General features: G+C 48.7%; 2 protein-coding genes and 2 long non-coding RNA genes across 7 annotated transcripts in view; all 4 read right to left on the reverse strand.

The window, feature by feature from the left end:
* Positions 1-5,733: 5,733 nt before the first annotated feature.
* LOC130539822 (uncharacterized) lies at positions 5,734-7,143 on the reverse strand. The gene is made up of 3 exons (XR_008954227.1): positions 6,752-7,143; positions 6,097-6,676; positions 5,734-5,986 (listed from the first exon to the last, which is right to left on the reverse strand). It is a non-coding gene; the product is annotated as an uncharacterized LOC130539822 (long non-coding RNA).
* Positions 7,144-8,193: 1,050 nt separating this feature from the next.
* LOC130539821 (uncharacterized) lies at positions 8,194-10,179 on the reverse strand. Its single transcript, XR_008954226.1, has 3 exons — positions 9,540-10,179; positions 8,706-9,464; positions 8,194-8,562 (listed from the first exon to the last, which is right to left on the reverse strand). It is a non-coding gene; the product is annotated as an uncharacterized LOC130539821 (long non-coding RNA).
* Positions 10,180-10,586: 407 nt separating this feature from the next.
* LOC130539807 (solute carrier family 2, facilitated glucose transporter member 1) lies at positions 10,587-14,246 on the reverse strand. Its single transcript, XM_057058425.1, has 9 exons — positions 13,161-14,246; positions 12,834-12,994; positions 12,514-12,754; positions 12,165-12,327; positions 11,875-12,059; positions 11,702-11,803; positions 11,480-11,581; positions 11,201-11,404; positions 10,587-11,094 (listed from the first exon to the last, which is right to left on the reverse strand). The coding sequence occupies exons 1-9, from the start codon at positions 13,266-13,268 to the stop codon at positions 10,915-10,917; spliced, it is 1,446 nt and encodes a 481-aa protein (XP_056914405.1). The 5' UTR covers positions 13,269-14,246; the 3' UTR covers positions 10,587-10,914.
* A 1,170-nt stretch (positions 14,247-15,416) lies between these two features.
* The window catches only part of smoc1 (SPARC related modular calcium binding 1), a 19,149-nt gene continuing 13,700 nt past the window's right edge, over positions 15,417-20,865 (reverse strand). For 3 of the 4 annotated variants that reach the window (XM_057058421.1, XM_057058424.1, XM_057058423.1), the window contains 5 exons: positions 19,998-20,080; positions 18,769-18,874; positions 18,107-18,351; positions 17,894-17,927; positions 15,417-16,151 (listed from right to left, as the gene is read on the reverse strand). In XM_057058421.1, coding sequence (XP_056914401.1) covers positions 16,112-16,151; positions 17,894-17,927; positions 18,107-18,351; positions 18,769-18,874; positions 19,998-20,080 — 508 coding nt within the window. In that variant the 3' untranslated portion in view covers positions 15,417-16,111. The remainder of the gene's footprint in view (positions 16,152-17,893; positions 17,928-18,106; positions 18,352-18,768; positions 18,875-19,997; positions 20,081-20,865) is intronic. The other variant, XM_057058422.1, reaches the window with a different exon arrangement.

The following is a 20,865-nucleotide window of genomic DNA, read 5'->3' on the forward strand; positions in this document are numbered from 1 at the left end:
TGAAAGAGCTCATCAGGACATTTTAGTTGGCAGAAATAATATGAGCAAATTATTACAAGAAATTAAGGAAGCGAAACAGCAAGAAAGTGCTGAATCTTCTGATGCCCATGAAGACAAACCTCTTGAAGTCAACGCAGAACCTCCACAAGGGAATATTTTAGAGGACAAAGAGCTACAAGAATCCTTCAAATACTCCAACAAATCCTTTCTAGCTGAACCCCATATAAAGACACACAAGTCAGAGCTTCTATCAGAAGAAAAGCTCCAAAACCTCAACTTAGAGGAATGTTTGAACCTGCTAAAATGGTTTGAGGCAGACCTTCAGCAAGAGAAGAGCAAGAACAAGGCTGCCCAAGAAGAACTGGAGAAGGTAAAACTTTCATGCGGAGGAGATTCAAAAGCATAAAACTGAGCTGGATAATGTCCGACAGCAACTGGAGAGTCTTCAGCGTGGCCACAAAAAGACGATCAAGGAACACTCAGACCTTTGCCAACAAGAGCTGAAGAAGACCAAAGCTGCATATGAGGAACAGCTTCAGAATCATAAAGATGAGCTCAAAGATTTCAAACGCCAGTATGAGATTCTTCAGCAGGACCTCAAGAAAGCCCGGGAAACAATTGAGAGGGAACAGTCCAGTGGCGAAGCTCCTCTGGAGCAGGAGCACCCAACCTGTAAAAAAGATCTCAGACAGAAGTTTGACAGTTTCCGGGCTGACCTCAAAAAATCCAAACTGGATCTTCAGTCTTCAGAGTCCAGTCTTTTCATGAGAGGCCTGGGGAGTATGGGAATGCTCTCAAACCAGGGGATGCTTCACAGCTTTAAAAACTCAGAGAAGAACGTCAGAAGCAGGGTCCTGAGTCTCCAGAGTGAGCTAGAGGATTCAAGAAAAGAAACCCAGCAGGAGAAGAAATTGTGTGATCGTCTCCAGCAAGAGAAGGACATCATTATGCTAGCATACAAGGAGCAGCAAAACCAGCTGAGTTACGCCAAAAGGCACTTTGAGAGCGTTCGTGTTGAGCTGGAGGATTACAAGACAAGGAGCGAGTCAAAAACCGAAGAGATGGATCATCTCAGGAAGGACTGGAACAAGGTCAAAAAATCCCTCAACAAGGACCCTGAGAAGACTGATGGTAAGATCAGTGATAGTGAACTAGAGCCTCAGAATGACAAGAAGAAGAGGCATAGTAAAGATTATAGAGCGCAGGAAGGAAACGATGCCTCGGAGCTGCTGACGGAGAGGAGGGACGGAAGAAGCATCGCAAAAACAAACCAAGGACAGAGAACGAGCAGAAAGCGAGCGCTTACGAAGACCCGCAGACATCTCAGCAGACCCAAAAGACCAAAAAGTCTGCATTTACTAAAATGTGCCACTTTTTCGGATGGAGGAAACACAAAAAAATGGAAGCTGAGCAGACAGGAGAATTTGTTATGAAAAAGACTGAAGAGAGGTTCTGGTGAAGGTCCGATGAAGACACAGACGTTGTTCACCTCGACAATCTTTACGAGATTTTAAACCAATGAAAAACACACTGCCTGAAACTGGGAGGTGGACAGTGTGAGAATAATTATTCTATTAGTATCGTTTAAATGCATTTGTATGTTTAGCACCTAAGTAGATGAAGAAGAATCAGAGTGTTTTTCACTTCTCTTGATTTAATACACTTGTCCAGAGCACCAGATTTACTGTGAGATTGTTATCTGAAACCTTCAAAGCGTCTAGGGAGGGGGTGAAATACCACAAAGATAACAAGCTGATGTGAATAAAGGAAGGGGGTTTGCAGAGGAGCAGCAGAACGACGGAGGGTGTTCCAGAGTGAACTGCTGCTCGTTCTCCCTTGCAAGGTCACCCGTGTGTCTGTGTCTTTTGTTGATTCATGCAGGGTTTTGCTGGGTTGCTCTGTTTCAACTCTAACATAATTTGGTCCTTCGAGCCGGAGCCCAATCTGTGAGGTAATCTCGTCAGCAGGACGCCGAACACCGAAGACTGTGTACAGCCAGAACCCATCAACGGCGGTTCTGCATCAAAGACCTCGGTCGTGAATTCGGCACGAGGCCGGTCGGCGGCCTCCTGAGACGAGAAGTCCTCCAGTGACGGACACCGAACCATATTCTGGTGAAACAACGACACAGAGGGGTAAGGAGCATTCCCGCAATTGACTGTGGTTCATTCGGAAACCAAGACCCATCAGGGGTCTCGACAAAATTGTCGTGGGGATCCTATACTATCCTCCTGAGTTGGAAGCAGAGGCAAGACTTGTCCGCCTCATTGAGGTAGAAGCCTGACAAGTACCAACGAAGGATTTTAAAAGGAAGTATGGAAGTCTGAGAAATTAAGGGCCCTGATGAAAGAAATAAAAGAAACGGCAGAATCTGATCCCCCCAAAAGAGGATAAATATGGCCTCCATTGTGCCAAAGTCTGGTACGATGAATCTGTTCAAAGATGAGAAGGTCACAATAAAGGCAAGAAATTAAAAGAAAAAGTGGAGGAAGGACCACCACCTTATTTTAGTCCTCCTCAATCTAAATACCCATCGTTATCCGCCTATGTCAGACCTGAAGATGATGAGATGGGTGTCTCCGGGCAAATACACAGAATGGTAAACGTACCTGCACAGGAACCACCTGCACCCACACCACATAGTTCTATGACTAACAGCCCTCAGGGGGCAGAAGGAGGAGTCAGTCATAATCCTTTCTTCCAAGAAGGACATAACACACCTCAATTAGGTGTACACGTTCACAATATGACATGAGTAATATGAATTGGAGTAGACATATTCCTGGGGCGTTCAGTCCAGGACCCCCAATAGGCTATGGCGATTCATTCATCACAGTAGCAGAACCAAAACCTGGTGTCGAAGATGTTTTTCCAATGACAGAAGTCACCAATCCAAATAGTGGTGTAGGACTTCAACCCCCTACAATGTTTGTCTACAGGACCTGGACACCAGAGGATTGTAAAAAAGCTTGTGCTGAAATTCCTAAGCCGCGCAGACGTCGAAGCTTGTATAGAGGGAATAAATGAGTTAATGAGAAGTTACCATACAAATGGGGCAGAAACACAACAAGTCCTGATGACTGTCTTAGGCCCTAAATGGTCAACAGTCAGAGGCAATTGGACTCCCATAGAGTCCAAGGTAGTTTTCTCTGTCAACTGGACTGGGTTTCTTCTCTTGAAGACGTTTCGCCTTCTATCCAGAAGGCTTCTTCAGTTCTGAAATCGCTGGGGAGAGAGCTTGAAAATATATAGCCCCTGTGGACCATTTGCATGCTAATGATCTGGGTGGTCACCTGAGAGTCGTTAGCAGGGTCGTTGGTCGGGTCGTTCACCTAGTTTCTGTTGAGGTGTCTCCCCTTTGTCTGCTGGATCACATGGTGATGAGTCACTGGGTCTCCTGGAATGGTGTGAATGTTTGTTTTGCTGTTGGAAGGAGTGAAAATTAATATTTTCATCTCTAAGGCTGCAAGATTTCTATTGTGACGTCACAGTTTATCAGCTAAACTGAAGGAAGGTTATATTATATCATATTTGGACAGTCTGAGTGTTTAAAGTCTCAGCTGTCACTGATCTGAGGATGCAGCTCCCAGCAGGTGTTTAGGGAGGTGAAGATTGGGGTGATTTTGTGTTGTCTTGAGGGGAACCTGCAGCACTGTGGAGACTAGCAGCACAGAAATAAACCCCACTGCTGTTCACACTCAGACCCTCAATTATTAACGTGCAGGTTTTGTTTTTGTTGGCGTCTCCTTCTATGGTCACGCCACCTTTCTCTCTTCTCCACGTTTGGTTCGTTGATATACATGTTTCCCAATAACTGAAGCTCCAGGTTGGACTTCTTGTACCAGAAGATTCGGTCGTAGGTCTCAATACTGTGTGAACAGTTTATCTTGGCTGTTCCTCTAGGTTGATGGTAAATGTCTGCTGGACTCTGGTGGACTTGGTCACTGAGAGAGGAGCCTGTTGAACCGCAGAAGAAACGATGACAGAAAAGATGAACTGATACACAAACAGAGAAAATCAGCTGCTCACCAACCAGGTTAGAATGTGCAACATTTAGTTTCCTTTACCTGAAGCTAGAAGAGAATCTAGAGTGATGAACAGGAATAAAAGGATCATGCTGCTCATTTGCAGGAGTGTATCACAATAAGAACATGAGGCTGTTGCTCCTTCAGGCTGGTGTGAACATTTCCAATGTCCTCCTTGAGTCAAGCCTCCATGTCACAAGGTGGGTGGTGTTAATTCCTCCGCCCATCTTGCGTGTGTGTGTGTGTGTGTGTGTGTGTGTGTGTGTGTGTGTGTGTGTGTGTGTGTGTGTGTGAGACAGCTGATTCAGTTTCTGTAGAGTCTTAGAGGGATCTTTATCAGTGTGCTTCACTTGCTCCACAGTAGTAAACTGCTCCTTCCTCCCGTCCTGTTATGTGAATCATTAGAGATCCATTCTTGGCTTTAGTGCCGCTCAAATCTCCAGACAGGTTAAAGTTCTGCTTGTATTCTTCTTCCATGGTGACGTCTCCAACATTCAAATATCCAACCAGCTTCATAGCCGTGTCTGCAGGGCTTCTCTGGTACCACAGCATCACCCTGTAGTCAGTTTTATCATGGCTGCAGAAAATCTGCACTTTGTCTCCAGGTTTAGTGAGCAGATCAGAGACAGACTGACGGACGTCCACACCCAGACAAACACCTGAGCAGAGAGCAGAAATAAGCAGACCATATTATTCGGAACACCTTCAAGTGCTGATGAAATATGACAATAGACAGTTAATGAGCAACGAACCTGTCAGAAACAAAAGAATCAAAGAGATCCTTTTGTCTTCCTGAACTGGAAACATTTCCTGTGAATTGAGATTCTTCTGGTCCCTGAAGGCCTCACCGACGCTGAGAGGAGTTCTGAAATGAGATGTGGATTGTAGCTGGTGACGGGGAGGGAGGGACTCTCAGGGTTCTACTGAGAACCATCAGAGTTGTGGTGTAAAGGAGCAGATCACTGGCTGCACTGATGCCCTGCGATCAGGTGGAGGATCAACAAGGAGCTGCTCCTGGCTGTGTTTGCACTCAGATCTCCTGAGATGTTCCGTGAAAGACTCCTCCTCTGCTTCACGAGTCGGCGGCCTTTGGGAGCGCCGCCTCTGGAGGGCTTTTGAGACCGGAACATTAAGGAGGCCTCAGACCAACTGGACTTGGTCTCCAGGTCTTCTTAGGGTTGCAAGAGGACTTTGTTGGACTTCAATACTCAGAAAATGACCAAATCTAAGAAAATGGTTGAGTTGTGCAAAAATCTGCACACCTGCTGTTATTTTTGGACCAATGTAAAAGACACACTGAGCAGCGGGCCACGTTTGCTGGAGGATCTCCTGTCAGACCTGCATGAAGGCTCCAACTGACAGCTGCGTCTTTGTGGTAATAAAAAGCTGGAACTTCTGGAGTTTAGCGCCACCTTCTGGAAAGAAGAGATGATCATTTCTTGAAGGTGCTTCTCACTCCATCAAATGATAAGAAATATTCCCAGATTGTGTTAAAATGTTTGTATCCTAGTGAGAAATGAAGGTTTTGCCGTGATCCTGTCCTGTAGGATGTGTGAGGCAGCAGCTTCTCTTCTCCACCCCTGAGACCTGAACTCTCCTCTGAGGGCTTCTTGTGGACATGCTGGTAGATTTCTGCACTGAGCTTCAGGCTGGTGCAGCACTGTGGAGACTAGCAGCACAGAAATAAACCCCACTGCTGTTCACACTCAGACCCTCAATTATTAACGTGCAGATTTTGTTTTTGTTGGCGTCTCCTTCTATGGTCACGCCACTTCCTTTCTCCACGTTTGGTTCGTTGAGAAACATGTATCCCAATAACTGAAGCTCCAGGTTGGACTTCTTGTACCAGAAGATTCGGTCGTAGGTCTCAATACTGTGTGAACAGTTTATCTTGGCTGTTCCTCTAGGTTGATGGTAAATGTCTGCTGGACTCTGGTGGACTTGGTCACTGAGAGAGGAGCCTGTTGAACCGCAGAAGAAACGATGACAGAAAAGATGAACTGATACACAAACAGAGAAAATCAGCTGCTCACCAACCAGGTTAGAATGTGCAACATTTAGTTTCCTTTACCTGAAGCTAGAAGAGAATCTAGAGTGATGAACAGGAATAAAAGGATCATGCTGCTCATTTGCAGGAGTCTATCACAATAAGAACATGAGGCTGTTGCTCCTTCAGGCTGGTGTGAACATTTCCAATGTCCTCCTTGAGTCAAGCCTCCATGTCACAAGGTGGGTGGTGTTAATTCCTCCGCCCATCTTCGTGGCCTCAGAGTGAAAAGGTTCTTCCCTCCTGGGGCTGACGGCTGGGGTTTGTGTGTTGTCTTGAGGGGAACCTGCAGCACTGTGGAGACTAGCAGCACAGAAATAAACCCCACTGTCTTTCAGCCCAACAGCAGCAATGCTGAGGCTGGAACCTGAACGTCCATCTCCATCAAAGCTTATCTTCTCTTTCACGTCCTCCTCCACGTTTTGGTTGTTGGTGTACAGATATCCCAGGAGCTTCAGAGCCCTGCTCTCATCTTGTTTGTACCAGAGTATCACCTGGAAGCTGGAAACTTGGTGTGAACAGTTGATCCCACTGACAAGAGCATCTCCTTCTCTCTTTGTGATGGACGGAGGTGTTTGACGGACACTTTTGTCGTCGGCAGCAGCTGTGAGGAGAAGAGCAGAAGAGGTTATGGCCACGGTAGCTGTGCAGCCTCTGTTCTTTGGTCTCACCTTCTTACCCTGAGCTGCAGACAAATAAAGGCTGCAAACTACCAGAAGCATGAAGATCATGTTGGCTGGCTCAAGAAGACTCTTGTGTGCCAGTTTAGCCCCAGTAGGCAAGAACGTCTCAGTGGTGGTGATTCTGATGAGCAGGGGGGGTCTGAGAGGAGGGGGCGGCTCTGCTCTGGCTGAAAACACCTCCTCAACCACCTTTAGGTAGAACTTGATCTTGAGATTCTACCACACTAATTATCATATGTGAGCTCTTTGAGGACATGAGTGAAGGTCTGGTCTTGGAAAAGCTTCTTTATTCACGCGAAGGTGTGTGTGTGTGTGTGTGTGTGTGTGTGTGTGTGTGTGTGTGTGAGAGACAGCTGATTCAGTTTCTGTAGAGTCTTAGAGGGATCTTTATCAGTGTGCTTCTCTTGCTCCACAGTAGTAAACTGCTCCTTCCTCCCGTCCTGTTATGTGAATCATTAGAGATCCATTCTTGGCTTTAGTGCCGCTCAAATCTCCAGACAGGTTAAAGTTCTGCTTGTATTCTTCTTCCATGGTGACTGCTTGGTAATTCAAATATCCAACCAGCTTCATAGCCGTGTCTGCAGGGCTTCTCTGGTACCACAGCATCACCCTGTAGTCAGTTTTATCATGGCTGCAGAAAATCTGCACTTTGTCTCCAGGTTTAGTGAGCAGATCAGAGACAGACTGACGGACGTCCACACCCAGACAAACACCTGTGTGGGGAAAAAGAAGAAATCATTCACACCTGCTGTGGAGAAATCTACTTTCCATGGATCTTTCCCCCAGTTTCTCACATGTAAAGCAGCAGAAAAGTAGAAGGCGGCTCATCCTGAACCGTTTCAGACGACACGAACCAGAGGAGACGTTTGTGTGCTGGTTTGTGGAGACGCCTTCAGTCACGTGACCCGGGTGTAAAGAGGAAACGGACGTTAGAAGATACACATCAGTGAAAAGAGACGGCATCTTCGTCTGCTTCCACTTGACTTTGGCTCCTCCTGACGTCCTCAGAACTGGAATTAATGAGCTTCTATTCTTTGAAAACGATGTGAAGATTTAGTGTTTTCTTTGGTTTATTTAGGGCGTGAATATTAAACACCCCCAATAATAACAAGATTTCTTTGGCTTGTTCGAAAAGAAAAGAATGAATCAATCAGTTAGGACGAATTAGTTGACACAAATCTTGAACCATAACTTTCTAATGAACCCAGTAAACGTTTCATTCCTTAATTCTGTTTCTTTGTGCACGAGGTTCCTGTAATCACAGGTCTTTTTTCAGTAAGTGTGTTCCTATTTTGTTTGCCCCCCCCCCTTCCCGTATGTTAACCTGGTTAACCCGGCTGGACCCGTGAGGATGTCCCCTGGCTCTTGGGATCGGCTCCCGTCCCCCAAACCGCCAGTTGCTACTGTGCCGCACGTTTCCAGCTGTTTCCTGTTGGCGTGCACTTTATCTCCTGTTGTTCTGGGGCTTTTTGTATGACGGAGTCTCTTTCTTGCCAACTGTGCACACTTGCAGCTCCGTAATATTCTGTGCTGTCTTCAGGGTGTCCCAGGATGTGGAGATGAGCTGCTTTCTCTCCATCTCCACTCACAGCAAAGGCTTCCTTAAATGCCGATTCAACGGTGGGGGTTTTATAAGCCACGTACCCGATCAGCTTTAGGCCAGTGTCTCCTGCTGGGCGCTGGTACCAGAGAATCGTGTCATAGTTCTGGATCGTGTGTGTGAAGCTCAGGTTGACTTGAACGTTTGGTCTCGTCAGCACTTCCGCTGGAGTCTGAGAAACCTGATTATCTTTACTGAGGTGAACCCCTGCAGACAGATGAACCATATTCTGTATGTGTGACCCTCAGACGATGGATTAGGATTAAATGAGTGAGAAAAGAGCTGCTGAAAGCTCTCTTTGAAGGTCAGGTCCAGATGGCACCACAGTAAATAGCTGAGCAACCACAAACCTTCGGAGCAGAAGACGGTGATGATGGAGCTGACGGAGATGAAGATGTTAGACGGCTTCATGGTGAATGTGAGACCTGCTGGAGACTCTGCTGCTGATCAGGGGAGGAAGCGGAAGTGATGTGGAGACATGAAAGCATCAAAGATGAGGCTTTTAGTGAGCAATCCTGTATCTTAGAGATCTAAAGAGCTCTTAAATGTTCAAACGCTGGAGGGTGTGTTCAGCCTCCTCCGTCAGCTGGATCGTAGGAGGAAGGTCTGAGACCAGGAGAAAAGGGACCAGATCTTTTATTCAAACGTCGCAGCCACAGCTGAGACACCTTTTCAAGACTTTATGGGAGTGAAAATTGATGAGAGGCTTGTTGTAAAAAGGGGTCGAGGAAGTTTGAACAGCTCCCTCCTGGGGCTGACGGCTGGGGTTTGTGTGTTGTCTTGAGGGGAACCTGCAGCACTGTGGAGACTAGCAGCACAGAAATAAACCCCACTGTCTTTCAGCCCAACAGCAGCAATGCTGAGGCTGGAACCTGAACGTCCATCTCCATCAAAGCTTATCTTCTCTTTCACGTCCTCCTCCACGTTTTGGTTGTTGGTGTACAGATATCCCAGGAGCTTCAGAGCCCTGCTCTCATCTTGTTTGTACCAGAGTATCACCTGGAAGCTGGAAACTTGGTGTGAACAGTTGATCCCACTGACAAGAGCATCTCCTTCTCTCTTTGTGATGGACGGAGGTGTTTGACGGACACTTTTGTCGTCGGCAGCAGCTGTGAGGAGAAGAGCAGAAGAGGTTATGGCCACGGTAGCTGTGCAGCCTCTGTTCTTTGGTCTCACCTTCTTACCCTGAGCTGCAGACAAATAAAGGCTGCAAACTACCAGAAGCATGAAGATCATGTTGGCTGGCTCAAGAAGACTCTTGTGTGCCAGTTTAGCCCCAGTAGGCAAGAACGTCTCAGTGGTGGTGATTCTGATGAGCAGGGGGGGTCTGAGAGGAGGGGGCGGCTCTGCTCTGGCTGAAAACACCTCCTCAACCACCTTTAGGTAGAACTTGATCTTGAGATTCTACCACACTGATTATATGTGTGAGCTCTTTGAGGACATGAGTGAAGGTCTGGTCTTGGAAAAGCTTCTTTATTCACGTGAAGGTGTGTGGTGTGTGTGTGTGTGTGTGTGTGTGTGTGTGTGTGTGTGTGTGTGTGTGTGTGTGTGTGTGTATGTGTGAGCTGATTCAGTTTCTGTAGAGTCTTAGAGGGATCTTTATCAGTGTGCTTCACTTGCTCCACAGTAGTAAACTGCTCCTTCCTCCCGTCCTGTTATGTGAATCATTAGAGATCCATTCTTGGCTTTAGTGCCGCTCAAATCTCCAGACAGGTTAAAGTTCTGCTTGTATTCTTCTTCCATGGTGACTTCTTGGTAATTCAAATATCCAACCAGCTTCATAGCCGTGTCTGCAGGGCTTCTCTGGTACCACAGCAGACCAGTCAGACCTGTAGCGGGTCTGTGTCACTAGTGTTGAGTGTTCTGATACATGTGAAGCTGGTGGCTTAGCGCCCTCTAGTGTTCACACTAACACGGGACTTCTGAGTCATCCTGAGAAATGTGTCTTTGAATTCATCCTTTCATGTTTTATTCTGTTTATACTGCTATGTTGGAACAGTAGGTGAATCTTAAACATCATATTGTTTGATTTTGCTCCTTCAACTTACCTAGATTGAGCAAATTTCTTGCTCAATTGAAAATCAACGCAGATTTGTTTTATATGCTGTGGCGGTTGTCCAGCAGGGGGCAGAAGCTTCATTTTATTTTTCGTTGATTTCTAAACGTGTTACAGCAGGAATGAGCTAACGGCTGAGAGAAATTTGAACACGGTTGTAAAAAAGCTCAAACTATTTAAAAGAACTGAGTTTTATTGCAGGTAACCTTGTCTCACAGCAGGACTCCTACATGAATGATGGTTAAAAGATGAAACATCACACAACGCAGCCTCCCATATGGAGACCTGATGAAGCTTACTAAACCCAAACACTACAGTAAACACCTCATAAGTACCTTTGTGTTGTAACCTCTGCAACGGTTCTGCTCAAATTTAGCAGCACTACAATGTTCCAGCTTTTGGTCGGGATGCTGTTTTTGGTTGATTCTTCAATTATGTTAAAATGATGGAACTTCTACTGGTCCTGACGGGTCTGGTTAACAGACATATTTGATTCAGGTTGCTCAGGAAAACGTGTTGAATCCAGTCTTATCCTGCAGAGGAATTCCCTCAGCACCTCTGAATTCCTCTGCGATTTGGTCAAAGGTGCGACCTTTTGTCTCAGGCAGGTGAACCCAGGTGAAGGCGAAGGCAGAGAGAGCTGCCGTCATGAAGAGCAGGTAAATGTACCTGCCGCACATTTCCTGTGTGGACAGCACAAACATGTCAGCTGTTACTTGAAGGGTTTGAAGGAAGATTAAGGCACAGCAGAACCTGAGGAAGCAGCGGCGCTCACAAATACAATCCCACCAGTAATGGCGGGAAGAGCAGCGCCAGGAGACACTGCCCTCCCCAGTGGAGCATGCTCGTGAAGGCCATGGCCGTCGGTCTGCCAGGCTGGTCAAACAGCTCTGCTGCGATGAACCAGGAGATCGGCCCGGGGCCCAACTCGTAGGCTGAGACCAAGCAGCAGACCAGCAGCACCTGCAGGCTGCGCAGCTCTGGAACCAGGTGCTGCCGGGTAGCGAGACACCATCGTCAGCCAGGCTTTGGAGGAGACTGGCTTTAGTGGCACCAGGACCAACTCACCAGGACAGAATCCACTGTTGTCAGGAGAAGGTTGCACGTGGCCACAGAGATGAAGCCTGCGAGGAGCAGCCACCTCCTTCCCGCCCGCTCCATCAGGAAGAACTGGAATAACAGAAAACAAGTCTGCAAGTTCTAAACACTACATGTCACACACCTCCATTATCCTGCCATCATGACTCGGGGAAACACTTCTGATGGCTGGCTGATTAATCGAGCACTCACCGCCACCAAAGTGAAGGCCACGTTCACAGCCCCCACACCCAGGGTCAGGTTCTTGGCTTCAGCAAACCTAGCCTCAAACATCCTGGTGGAATAGTTGATGATCTGCAAACACAACAACCTTTTTTCGGGAGTGTGGCAGAAATGAGGCGGCCTGATGACGGACGTGGACTCACGGCAGTGAATCCAGACAGCTGGCTGCCCAGGTTGATGCCCAGGACGATGATGATTGGCTCTTTGTAACCAGACCTCTTGAAGAAGTGGTGAAGGTTGACCCTGGTCAGAGTGCGGGCCGCCTCCTCCTTCATCTCCGCCAGCTCAGCCAAGACCTTTTCTGCATCACCCCTCAGCCGCTGCAGCGCTGCCGGGTTAGAACATCATCTTGAAGAAGGTTCCCTCACTCTGGGAAGTCACCCACCAATCTAGAAGCTGATATGGTGGCATGAGAATCCTGGCTGAGGCCCACCTGCTGCTGCTTTGCTCTCCTCTGCCTTAGTGAGGAGCAGGTATCGTGGACTCTTGGGACAGAGGGGCAGGAGCAGGTACTGTGTGAAGGCTGGGATGAGGGACAGGGAAAGCATCAGCGCCCAGTGACGCTCTGTTCCCAGCACCATTTCCTGACCAGCTACCTGCAGCAGACAGACAAAGCCTAGTTTGATGGGACCTTCTTGGTGATCTTCTGCCAGGTACCTTCTGAAGAGGTTTATCTCAGCCCAAAATAACTCCTGGTGTTGATTAAAGGCCAGCCCAAACGTGTTTACAGTCCTCCACTCACGGAGGAGTTTAGGGCCATTGGGAGGATGAGAGACACTCACCATTCCCAGGAAGATGCCTGTGGCACATGCCACCTGGTTGAGAGCAGCAAAGGCCCCTCTCAGGCTGGTGGGGGACACTTCCAGGATGTAGAGAGGGTTGAGGCTCATCGCCAGGCCACAGAACACACCAAAAACCAATCGGCCCAGGATGAGGATCTCAAAGGATTTGGTGACTTTGGAGGCCGACATCAAACATGCTCCCAGAACAGAGAGCCCGTTCGCTATGAGGATGGAGTTCCGCCTGGACAGGTCGGAAGGGCAGGAATGGGAAGAATTTACAAAGGAACAGTTCTAAAGATGATAGCATGAGATTGTTTTACCTTCCATAATAATCTGCCAGATATTTGACTCCTAGAGATCCCAGTAAGGCTCCAAAGTCTTTGCTACTGACAGATAGCGACCACAGCAGAGTCAGGCTGGGATCTGGCATCGACTGGTTGTGTCTGGATCTCCAGGTGTGGTTCAAAAACTCCTCAATGACCTCAAAGATCATAGAAAGAAAACACATGAGCCACGGGAGTGGAACATGAGAACGAGGCGAGATACTGGTTTTAATGGTCTGAATGGTTGGGGTCCAGTGTTTATCCACACGCAACCAACTGCAGGATGAGGGTCATTTCCTCCCTCAGCTCTTCTGCCCGGCTCACCCTGGCTGGAGCGTTGACGTTACCGGTGTGGTATCCGATCTGCAGGGAGCCCAGCGATGCCGCCAGGACGCAGGTCACCAGCGTGGCCGTCGGACGCCTCTGGAACATCAGACACGCTCAGCATTACTCGTTAACCAATGACCGCTCACGAGCGCAAGTTCTCCAACTACCAGCCTCCCTCTGGCCTTTGTTAAAGGTCACGGTTGGCAGGAACGAGAGGAATTTCACACCCTGGCACGGAGGAGTAACCGTGGCGGCGGAGCGCCGTCGCTCCTGCCAGGCGCCTCAGTGGGAGCAGAAAAGCCGGTTTAGACCCAGAACCCTTCAGGGTGCTGCTGCCTTTCTCTCTAACCTCAAGTGCATCAGCAGGAGCTTCCCTGTGAGGAGCGTCAACAACATTCTCCGACAGCTCAGACCTTTAAATGAAACTCCAACAAACGGCTGCTGTGTTGTCAGGTTCTAAATGTTCTAGAGGGGCCCAGAGTCTCCCCAGAGAAGATTCCACTTTCATCCAGTCAGCCACAACACAGAAATGTGTAGTTGAAGATCTCACCTCCGTCCCTGAGAAGATCCACTTCATCCCTCTCAGATGTGACAGCACACACTCCGCTACTGGGAACTCTACATCCCCCCCCCCACACACACACACACACACCCAGCTGTAGACGTGAGTGGTGTCCAGTGCTGAAGTCACACCCAGCTGGTGAATCTGGGCCGGTCCGACCCAGTGGTTGTATAGAACAGCTGTGGTTGCCATGACAACCAGCCCGACTGATCCAGGATCTGATTCTTTCGCAGGACGACACCAAGTTTAATTCTAAAGAAACGATTGCTCCTTATTTTGGGATGTTCTATCAAATTCTGTCTGATTATTTACTTAAAGAAAATGTAGGGTTGTAATAACTTTTCTTGTTGCTAGGCAACAACGGGCTCCAACCGTGTGGAGCTTTTCCACAAGACCCAGTTCCGCTGTGCAGAAACATCTAAAACCAGACAGTTTCTGGACCAAAGCTCCTGTTTCAGAGACTGACTGCACAGAGAAGGAAGAAATGTTGGCGTCTCGTACTGCAGCTGAGCTTCCAATTAGCCTGTCTGGTCCATGACCTCTGACCCCTGAGCCCTGGCCTCCTAGCAGGGAACCCTCTGACCCTGTGCAGGTGCTGCTGCAGACGGAGGGGGCATCAGGCCCAAATGGCCCCCCACTGCTAATGTTCAGCCCCCTCAAGCTAATGGCCCCTCTAATGACCTGTAATGTTTTTAAGTGAGAGAGTCATCACCAGCAGAACCTGCGGACCTGAGGACCGTGGTCATGGTGGGCGGAGCTATGAGGTCATCCTGGCCTCTAGTGTTCCGGTTAGCTGGTGAACCATTGAGGACGGGCCTCGATGATGGACACCTGATGTGGAACACACACACACACACACACCACACACACACACATGCACACACACACACACACACACACACACACGCACACACACACACACACACACACACACGCACACATGTCCCCGAGCAGCTGCAGCTGCCTCATAGTGGATACAGATGAACCATCATTGTGTGCGTGTGTGTGTGTGCGTGCGTGTGTGTGTGCGTGCGTGTGTGTGTGCGTGCGTGCGTGTGTGTGTGTGCGTGCGTGCGTGTGTGTGTGCGTGCGTGTGTGTGCGTGCGTGCGTGCGTGCCTCCCAGGAAAGTGTTCCACATGGCAACAGTGAAACGTAACATTTCTATCAAAGATGAGAAAATAAGTTACAAAGAGAAGTTTGTTCTTGTAGTTTTGAGTGAGTTGATCCTCCACACTTGATCATTAACAGTTGATCCTCCACACTTGATCATTAACAGTTGATCCTCCACACTTGATCATTAACAGTTGATCCTCCACACTTGATCCAACTGTTGCCCCTTTAGGCCACAACGGGTGCTTTGCTTTGTGCCTGGGGGGCCTTTGTCTGGAACTAGACTGGCAGGATCCCAGGATCCCAGGATCCCCCCTCAGTGGTGAGAACACCACTCCGCCCCTGGTTGTACCTGATGCCCCCCCCCTGTGGTATTTCTGCACAAATATCTGTGGTTTCTACGTGTTGGTGAGCAGATGTGAGAAGATCTCGCTAACGTTGCCAACGTCTCCGGGTTATTTTGGGATGTTTGACATGTTGCGCAATTAATTAACAGCGTATCCAAACCATCTAAAGCAGATGTAGAAGCTGAGGCAGTGGATTATGGGATGTGTAGCTGCTGCTCAGGTACATGCCTGCAGGTCTTCACAAGTCTTTATTGATATGATTTTGTTAGCACAAACTTTATTAAAAAAGTAGAAAATTTCAGAATACATACAACATAAAGTTCTCACAAAGGTTTTGGGTGGAACTTGACTTTCCTAAAATGTCCTAAACGAATAGCAGACAACAAAGTTTGGACATTCTTTCCCACAAAAATCTGATTCTGAAGACAAAATGTTAATGTGTGTAGAAAGTTGTGCACAGTGCAAGTGGTGGTCCAGCTAATCAGGTGCTGATAAAGTCGCATCACGGTCACAGTTTAATAGGTGCTGCATGTTACCAGGACCTCCTGTTCAATGTTTGGGCCCCTCTTTGGTGCGGTACCACCCTCTCTTGTGCTAGATGCTGGGGGAATATGTCAGCTGATAAAACAGCCCAAGTGTTAGTGCCTGTTGTTGTTATCGGAGAATAAATGACAACTGCAGAAGAAACTGGGGAGAACTGTGGTAACCAACACGCCGTCCAGTGATGAGTCTTTACAGTTAGGTCCTTTACAGCCGCTTCAAGAGGAAAAAAATGCACAGCAAATAAAACATGGGGAGGAGAAAGTGCAAATATTTTGGCGCTACTTTGTTTTCCTTTAAAAACCAAACTCAGGATCTTCTCGATGTTTTGCTCCAACTTTCTCTTTCCTGTCAGCCAGCGTGCAGATGCCCTTTCTCTGCTCTCTCTTTAGCTTCGGGATCCTTCCCTTCTCACACTGGACGACCTGCTGTGAACAAAAGCATAACCCAGTTTAAATTAGACTTTTAAATGAGTAAAATATCTTTTTAAACCAGGAGCCGTATGTGTCCTGCACGCTGCAGTTCCACGCAGCGACCACCAGGCGGCAGCAAGTAGTCATTTTTATTCATTTCATCACTTAACTAATGTTGAAAAAACCCAAATACAAAACTAGCTCTAAATTGAGATGAGGTATGTATCACCTTAGTCTTGCATTTAGATCCAAAAGCCTTTTCATTTTTTCTGATGTTGCTAGTTCGCTTCATTGAAAAAATAATGTACATTTTCACTTGGGTTCTATTATGATAAAAACAACTAAATCCTGGAAGCAACCCAAAGCTCCGGCCTCTCCCTGGCCACCTGGCTTTTTTGTGTTTCAGTCATGGTGCTGGTGACGTGAGCATTTACCTGTCAGAGCGCACGTGCGTGCGCTGTGTTGGGTGCCACTAATTAAAGCACAAGTGTTGTGGCGTAATGGCTGTTGGCTCAGGGAGGACAGACCTGCCTCATAACGTCTGGCCTTCATTCCTGCCTAATGATGGACGCAGGTGGGAGAAACCGGGAGGAGCCCGACATAAACGGGCTCAGCAGGCCTCACCTGCGGGATTCGTGCTTCACAGGTGAACTGAGCCTCTGAACCTTCAGGTTGTAATCCCAGCAAGGCCTGGCCCTACATCGCTGTAGGAACAGTAAAGGTTGGGAGGTGTGTAGCGATGTGGTCCACACACATGTGAATAAAGCTTTAGCTTTAGCACATCAAAGCCGAACTGGGACGACATACGGCAGAGCTGATCCGAACGCTCTGCAGCAGTAAAACAACTTCCACTATTTTCGGTCTGACTGCAGAGCTGCAGTTTATGGCAGCCAAAAAACCCCCCCAATAAATCAGAGGTAAAAATGCCCGTGCACGTTGGTGCGTTCTGGACCTGCATGTGTTTGTACTTATCCAGGCCCGTGTTTGTGTTTCTGAACTCAATTGGGAGCATAAAGAACACACTTGTCAACGCCAACAAACACGTTTGGCGTTTCGTCACAGAGGTGAAGGAGACGTGAGGCGGGGGCACCTGCACCCCCTGCTCCGGGCCTCTGTCCTGGTGCCAGGAGCTTCTCAGCTCCTCACACATTCCACGCCCCCTCGGCAGGACCCTGGTGACGGTGCTGCTGCGTGCCGAGGCTCTCTGTGAGACTACGGAGCCTGAATGAGCCCAGGTGCTGTTTTTACGGGCTAATTAACGCTAGCTTAGCGTGTTTGAGTGGCAGCGTAAGGAGCTGAGGCCTTTCGCCGCCGTCTCAGGGATGAAGATGATATTCAGTGACTAACAGGGAAAATAAAACCTCACCAAGTCTTCTCTGCCCTGTGGGGGCTGTTTGTCCTGGCAGCGTAGCCAGGGTCCAAGAGGTCTGACGTGATGGCCCTTCTGGGCCGCTCCAGGATAAATGAATGAGCTCAGCGCTGCGAGGCAGCCAAAAGGCCCGGCGGACGCTCGGCAGGACCGGTGGGTCCGATAATGGGGGGTTGAAAAGATGGCCGACTGTACATGTTCTGTTGCAGCGAGGTCAGTTCTGCTGCGCACAGCTGCTTATGTTAGGCATCATGAAGACGAGAAGGCTTCAGGAAGCAGCACCGATGCAGGATCAGTTCCTCGTACTTACTGCTTGGCTCCATGTTAGTGTCACCGGCCAGTTAGTAAAAGCACATTCGTTAACCTCACTGAACAACCGGGCCCTTGCCTTGTCCTGTGGGTCCCACTTGTTGTTGAGCTTCCTGCAAAATGAGGAAAAATCAAGACTAAGTGCTCGTCACTGAGTTCACCTTCAGTATAGAAAACCATGATTTTAGAATGTTGCTGTTAGTTTCCAGGCCAGACAGCAGATGTGATCCACTACTACAGGACTGGAGGAGCCAGGTGTTATCCAGAGGTGTGCAGCAGTGTCTCCTCTCACCCTCCTTGCTGACACCCAGGCAGCCCTTCAGCTCCTGCAGGGAGATGGTCCTGTCCTTGTTCAGGTCACAGTAGTCGATGAACTTGCGGGCACATTTCTTGGGTTTGGCTTTCTTCTTCAGGTATCTCTTCAAGGGCTTGAGCTCCTTCTTGTTTATGTCGTGGCTGCTGTTGTTATCCAGCTGGGCAAAGTACCAGTGCACCACCCGTTCCTCCAGAGTGTGACTGGGGTCCGGTTCAGCAAACCTGAGGAGAGTTAGACGTAAGCACAGCGGTATGAGAGCAGCACCGGGAAAACCCTTTAATGTGAAGGTGCAGGGATGAGCGAGGCTACAGAACAGGCCTGTGCCCCCCCCCCCCCCCCCCCCCCCCCTTTACATTCTAAAGCTGACGCGTATGAGCCACAGAATGTCCTCATTAAATGAAATGAGACAAGTGTGAGGACATATCAGGCAGAGTTGTGGTGGGACTCCGTGACTTTGTGCCTTTATCTTCTAGTAAATAGTTGGAAAAGGATGGAAGGGATTTTTTAAAGCTCATTTTTAAAGCTGTTCACAGTTGTAAAGACAAGCTTGTGGTCTCTTTCTTTTATATAGTTAAATCCCACCCCTCAACTTAATGATCACCATAATATCAGCTTTATTAATATAACGCTGTACTTACCTCCCACCACCAGAGGGGGCCGGTGAGTTTATAGCGTGCACCATGTCTGTGGTGAGGGCGTCTAACAAGCTTGTAATGAATTCCAGTTTCTTCCCTTCTGGGCAGCCTGGCACAAATCAGAAACAACATGAGCTGCCACAGCTGAGGTGGTTCTCCCAGCGCGGCCATGTGAAGGGTCCCTGTGGTGGATTTTAAGATTGACTTGGTCACCGCTAAGTGTTTAAAGTTAACTCAGAGGTTTGAAGTCGGAACAGAGGTGTGCGTTTTGCTGCGCAGACCTGTTAACTTTTATGACACAACTCAAAACACCTTGGTAGCTCTTTCTAATGGCCCAGATGTTTGGCTTTAATGGGAGGCCGAACCCGTGCAAACGTTTCCCCTCCTAATTGTGTCTCTTCTAGGGAAACTTCAAACACAGCTGCAAAGCTAGCTAACGTCCCTCTCCTTCACTCAGGCCTCCCCGATCTCCTCCTCCTCCTGGTCTTTGGTGGAGATCTGTGACAGGTGTTCTGCTGCTGAACCAGCTGAGGCTCCAGCTTCTCCAGCTCCCTTCATCCACGCCGGTCGGCTCTCACGGATCTGAGAGGAGCCAAACTACGAGCGCTGGGTCTCTGCTCTGCATGGAGCCCATGTAACCGCCTGCTTTTGTGGTGCTTAATAGCCCAGCAGTACATAAACGACCCCCCCGTACGGCCTCAACCCTCACAGCTTCTATAAAATGAGCCACACATCTGCTGCACAGTCAGGAGTCCTTCTCGACTGTGTAAACGCACCAGATGGGAGTTAAATGAGAGTTACGCTGAAGCCCTAAACGATGGGGAAACACACAGTAACGTGGGCCGCTGAGGTCGTGACCTCTGCGCTCTGATCTGTGCAGCCATGCCAACGCCACAAGCTGCGATTTGGGCTTCTTTTTCAAGTCAAATCCTTCGTTCTGGTCCTTTACCATCAAACTGATGGAATGTTTGAGCCCAGCATGTGGAATCACCTGTTGGTTGTTCTACGTGTGCAGAGGAACGCGAGCGTGTCGGGGTGGTCACCTGGGCCTGGCGGCCATCAGCGCTCGCTCCTGCATTAGCAGGTCTGATGACTAGCAAAGATTTAAACTAGTTCATGCTTTGGGTCATCTGACTACCTAAAGCACAGATTAGCATAAGCTGTTGTCTAACTGTAGGTGTGAGAAGGCCACGCAGGAGCAGCAGCAAAGGTGCGATTGGATCATATACAACCTGGCAGGTCTCGGCCTTGGAACGGATCTTCTAGGCCTGAGAGCTGAGAACGTGCAGCGGCGTCACACTCCGGCGTCTGGTACCTGTTAGAGCAGGAGAAAGGGAGCGAATGGGCGGCAGCAGCGTGTGGAGGCGGCTGAAACGTGAGCTGAGCGTGATGCATCTCATCTCAAACTCAAAACAAACCCCAACAGCCTGAAACTGGACCCAACAGAACGCAACCAAAGCAGCACCAGTGCAGATGAGGTTCCTCTGGGTCTGTTGGGCCTGGGAAGGTTCTGCCCTCCTGATCGGAGCCGGGACGGCGGCCTGCTGCTCTGCTCTTTGGTTTGATCTGTTTGTTTCCTCACTAGCTAAACTCCTAATGTCAGATTAGTGCTGCCCAGATTCTTTTCACAGAATCACGCCGACATTCTTCACAGCGTGACGCGTTTTCTCCTGGCGTTTGTGTCGGCGGTGGGTGGAAACGGAGCATGTGGCTCTCATTTACCGTCAGCTCTCCCTCTAGTAGCAGCTCGCTTTCAGGCTTTTTCAATCATCCAAGACACAAAGTCCCTGCTGGCCGTTCCTGGGAGGACGTGAGCGGCTCAGCGGCGTCTCTGACGGCGGCGTCTCCTGGAGGATCAGTCGCTTCCTTGGAGAGGCGAAGGAGGCTCATTATTTACTGATGTGTCCTCAGATTAAAGGACACGATGAGCAAATCCTCCTTTATCCTGTTACTTCATCTGCTTCAGGGAGCTTTTGCCAAAAGCCACCGAGCCTCCGTCAGTTCCCAGTAGAAACCAGTAGAAACCAGTAGAAAGAGCAGCGGCGGCTCCGAAACAGAGCAAACGCGGCGTGTTTATGAGCAGGAGACACCTTTGCCCAC

This window comes from Takifugu flavidus, chromosome 16 (assembly GCF_003711565.1).
Source record: "Takifugu flavidus isolate HTHZ2018 chromosome 16, ASM371156v2, whole genome shotgun sequence".
Classification (NCBI taxonomy): domain Eukaryota; kingdom Metazoa; phylum Chordata; class Actinopteri; order Tetraodontiformes; family Tetraodontidae; genus Takifugu; species Takifugu flavidus.

Excerpts from the sequence above, each read along its gene's own strand:
- LOC130539807 (XM_057058425.1), bottom strand. The coding sequence starts at position 13,268 with ATGTTCCAGAGGCGTCCGACGGCCACGCTGGTGACCTGCGTCCTGGCG. Across the intron at positions 12,995-13,160 it reads ACGTCAACGCTCCAGCCAGG|GTCATTGAGGAGTTTTTGAA; the intron begins GTGAGCCGGGCA and ends ATGATCTTTGAG. Across the intron at positions 11,405-11,479 it reads CAACAGTGGATTCTGTCCTG|CACCTGGTTCCAGAGCTGCG; the intron begins GTGAGTTGGTCC and ends GCTACCCGGCAG.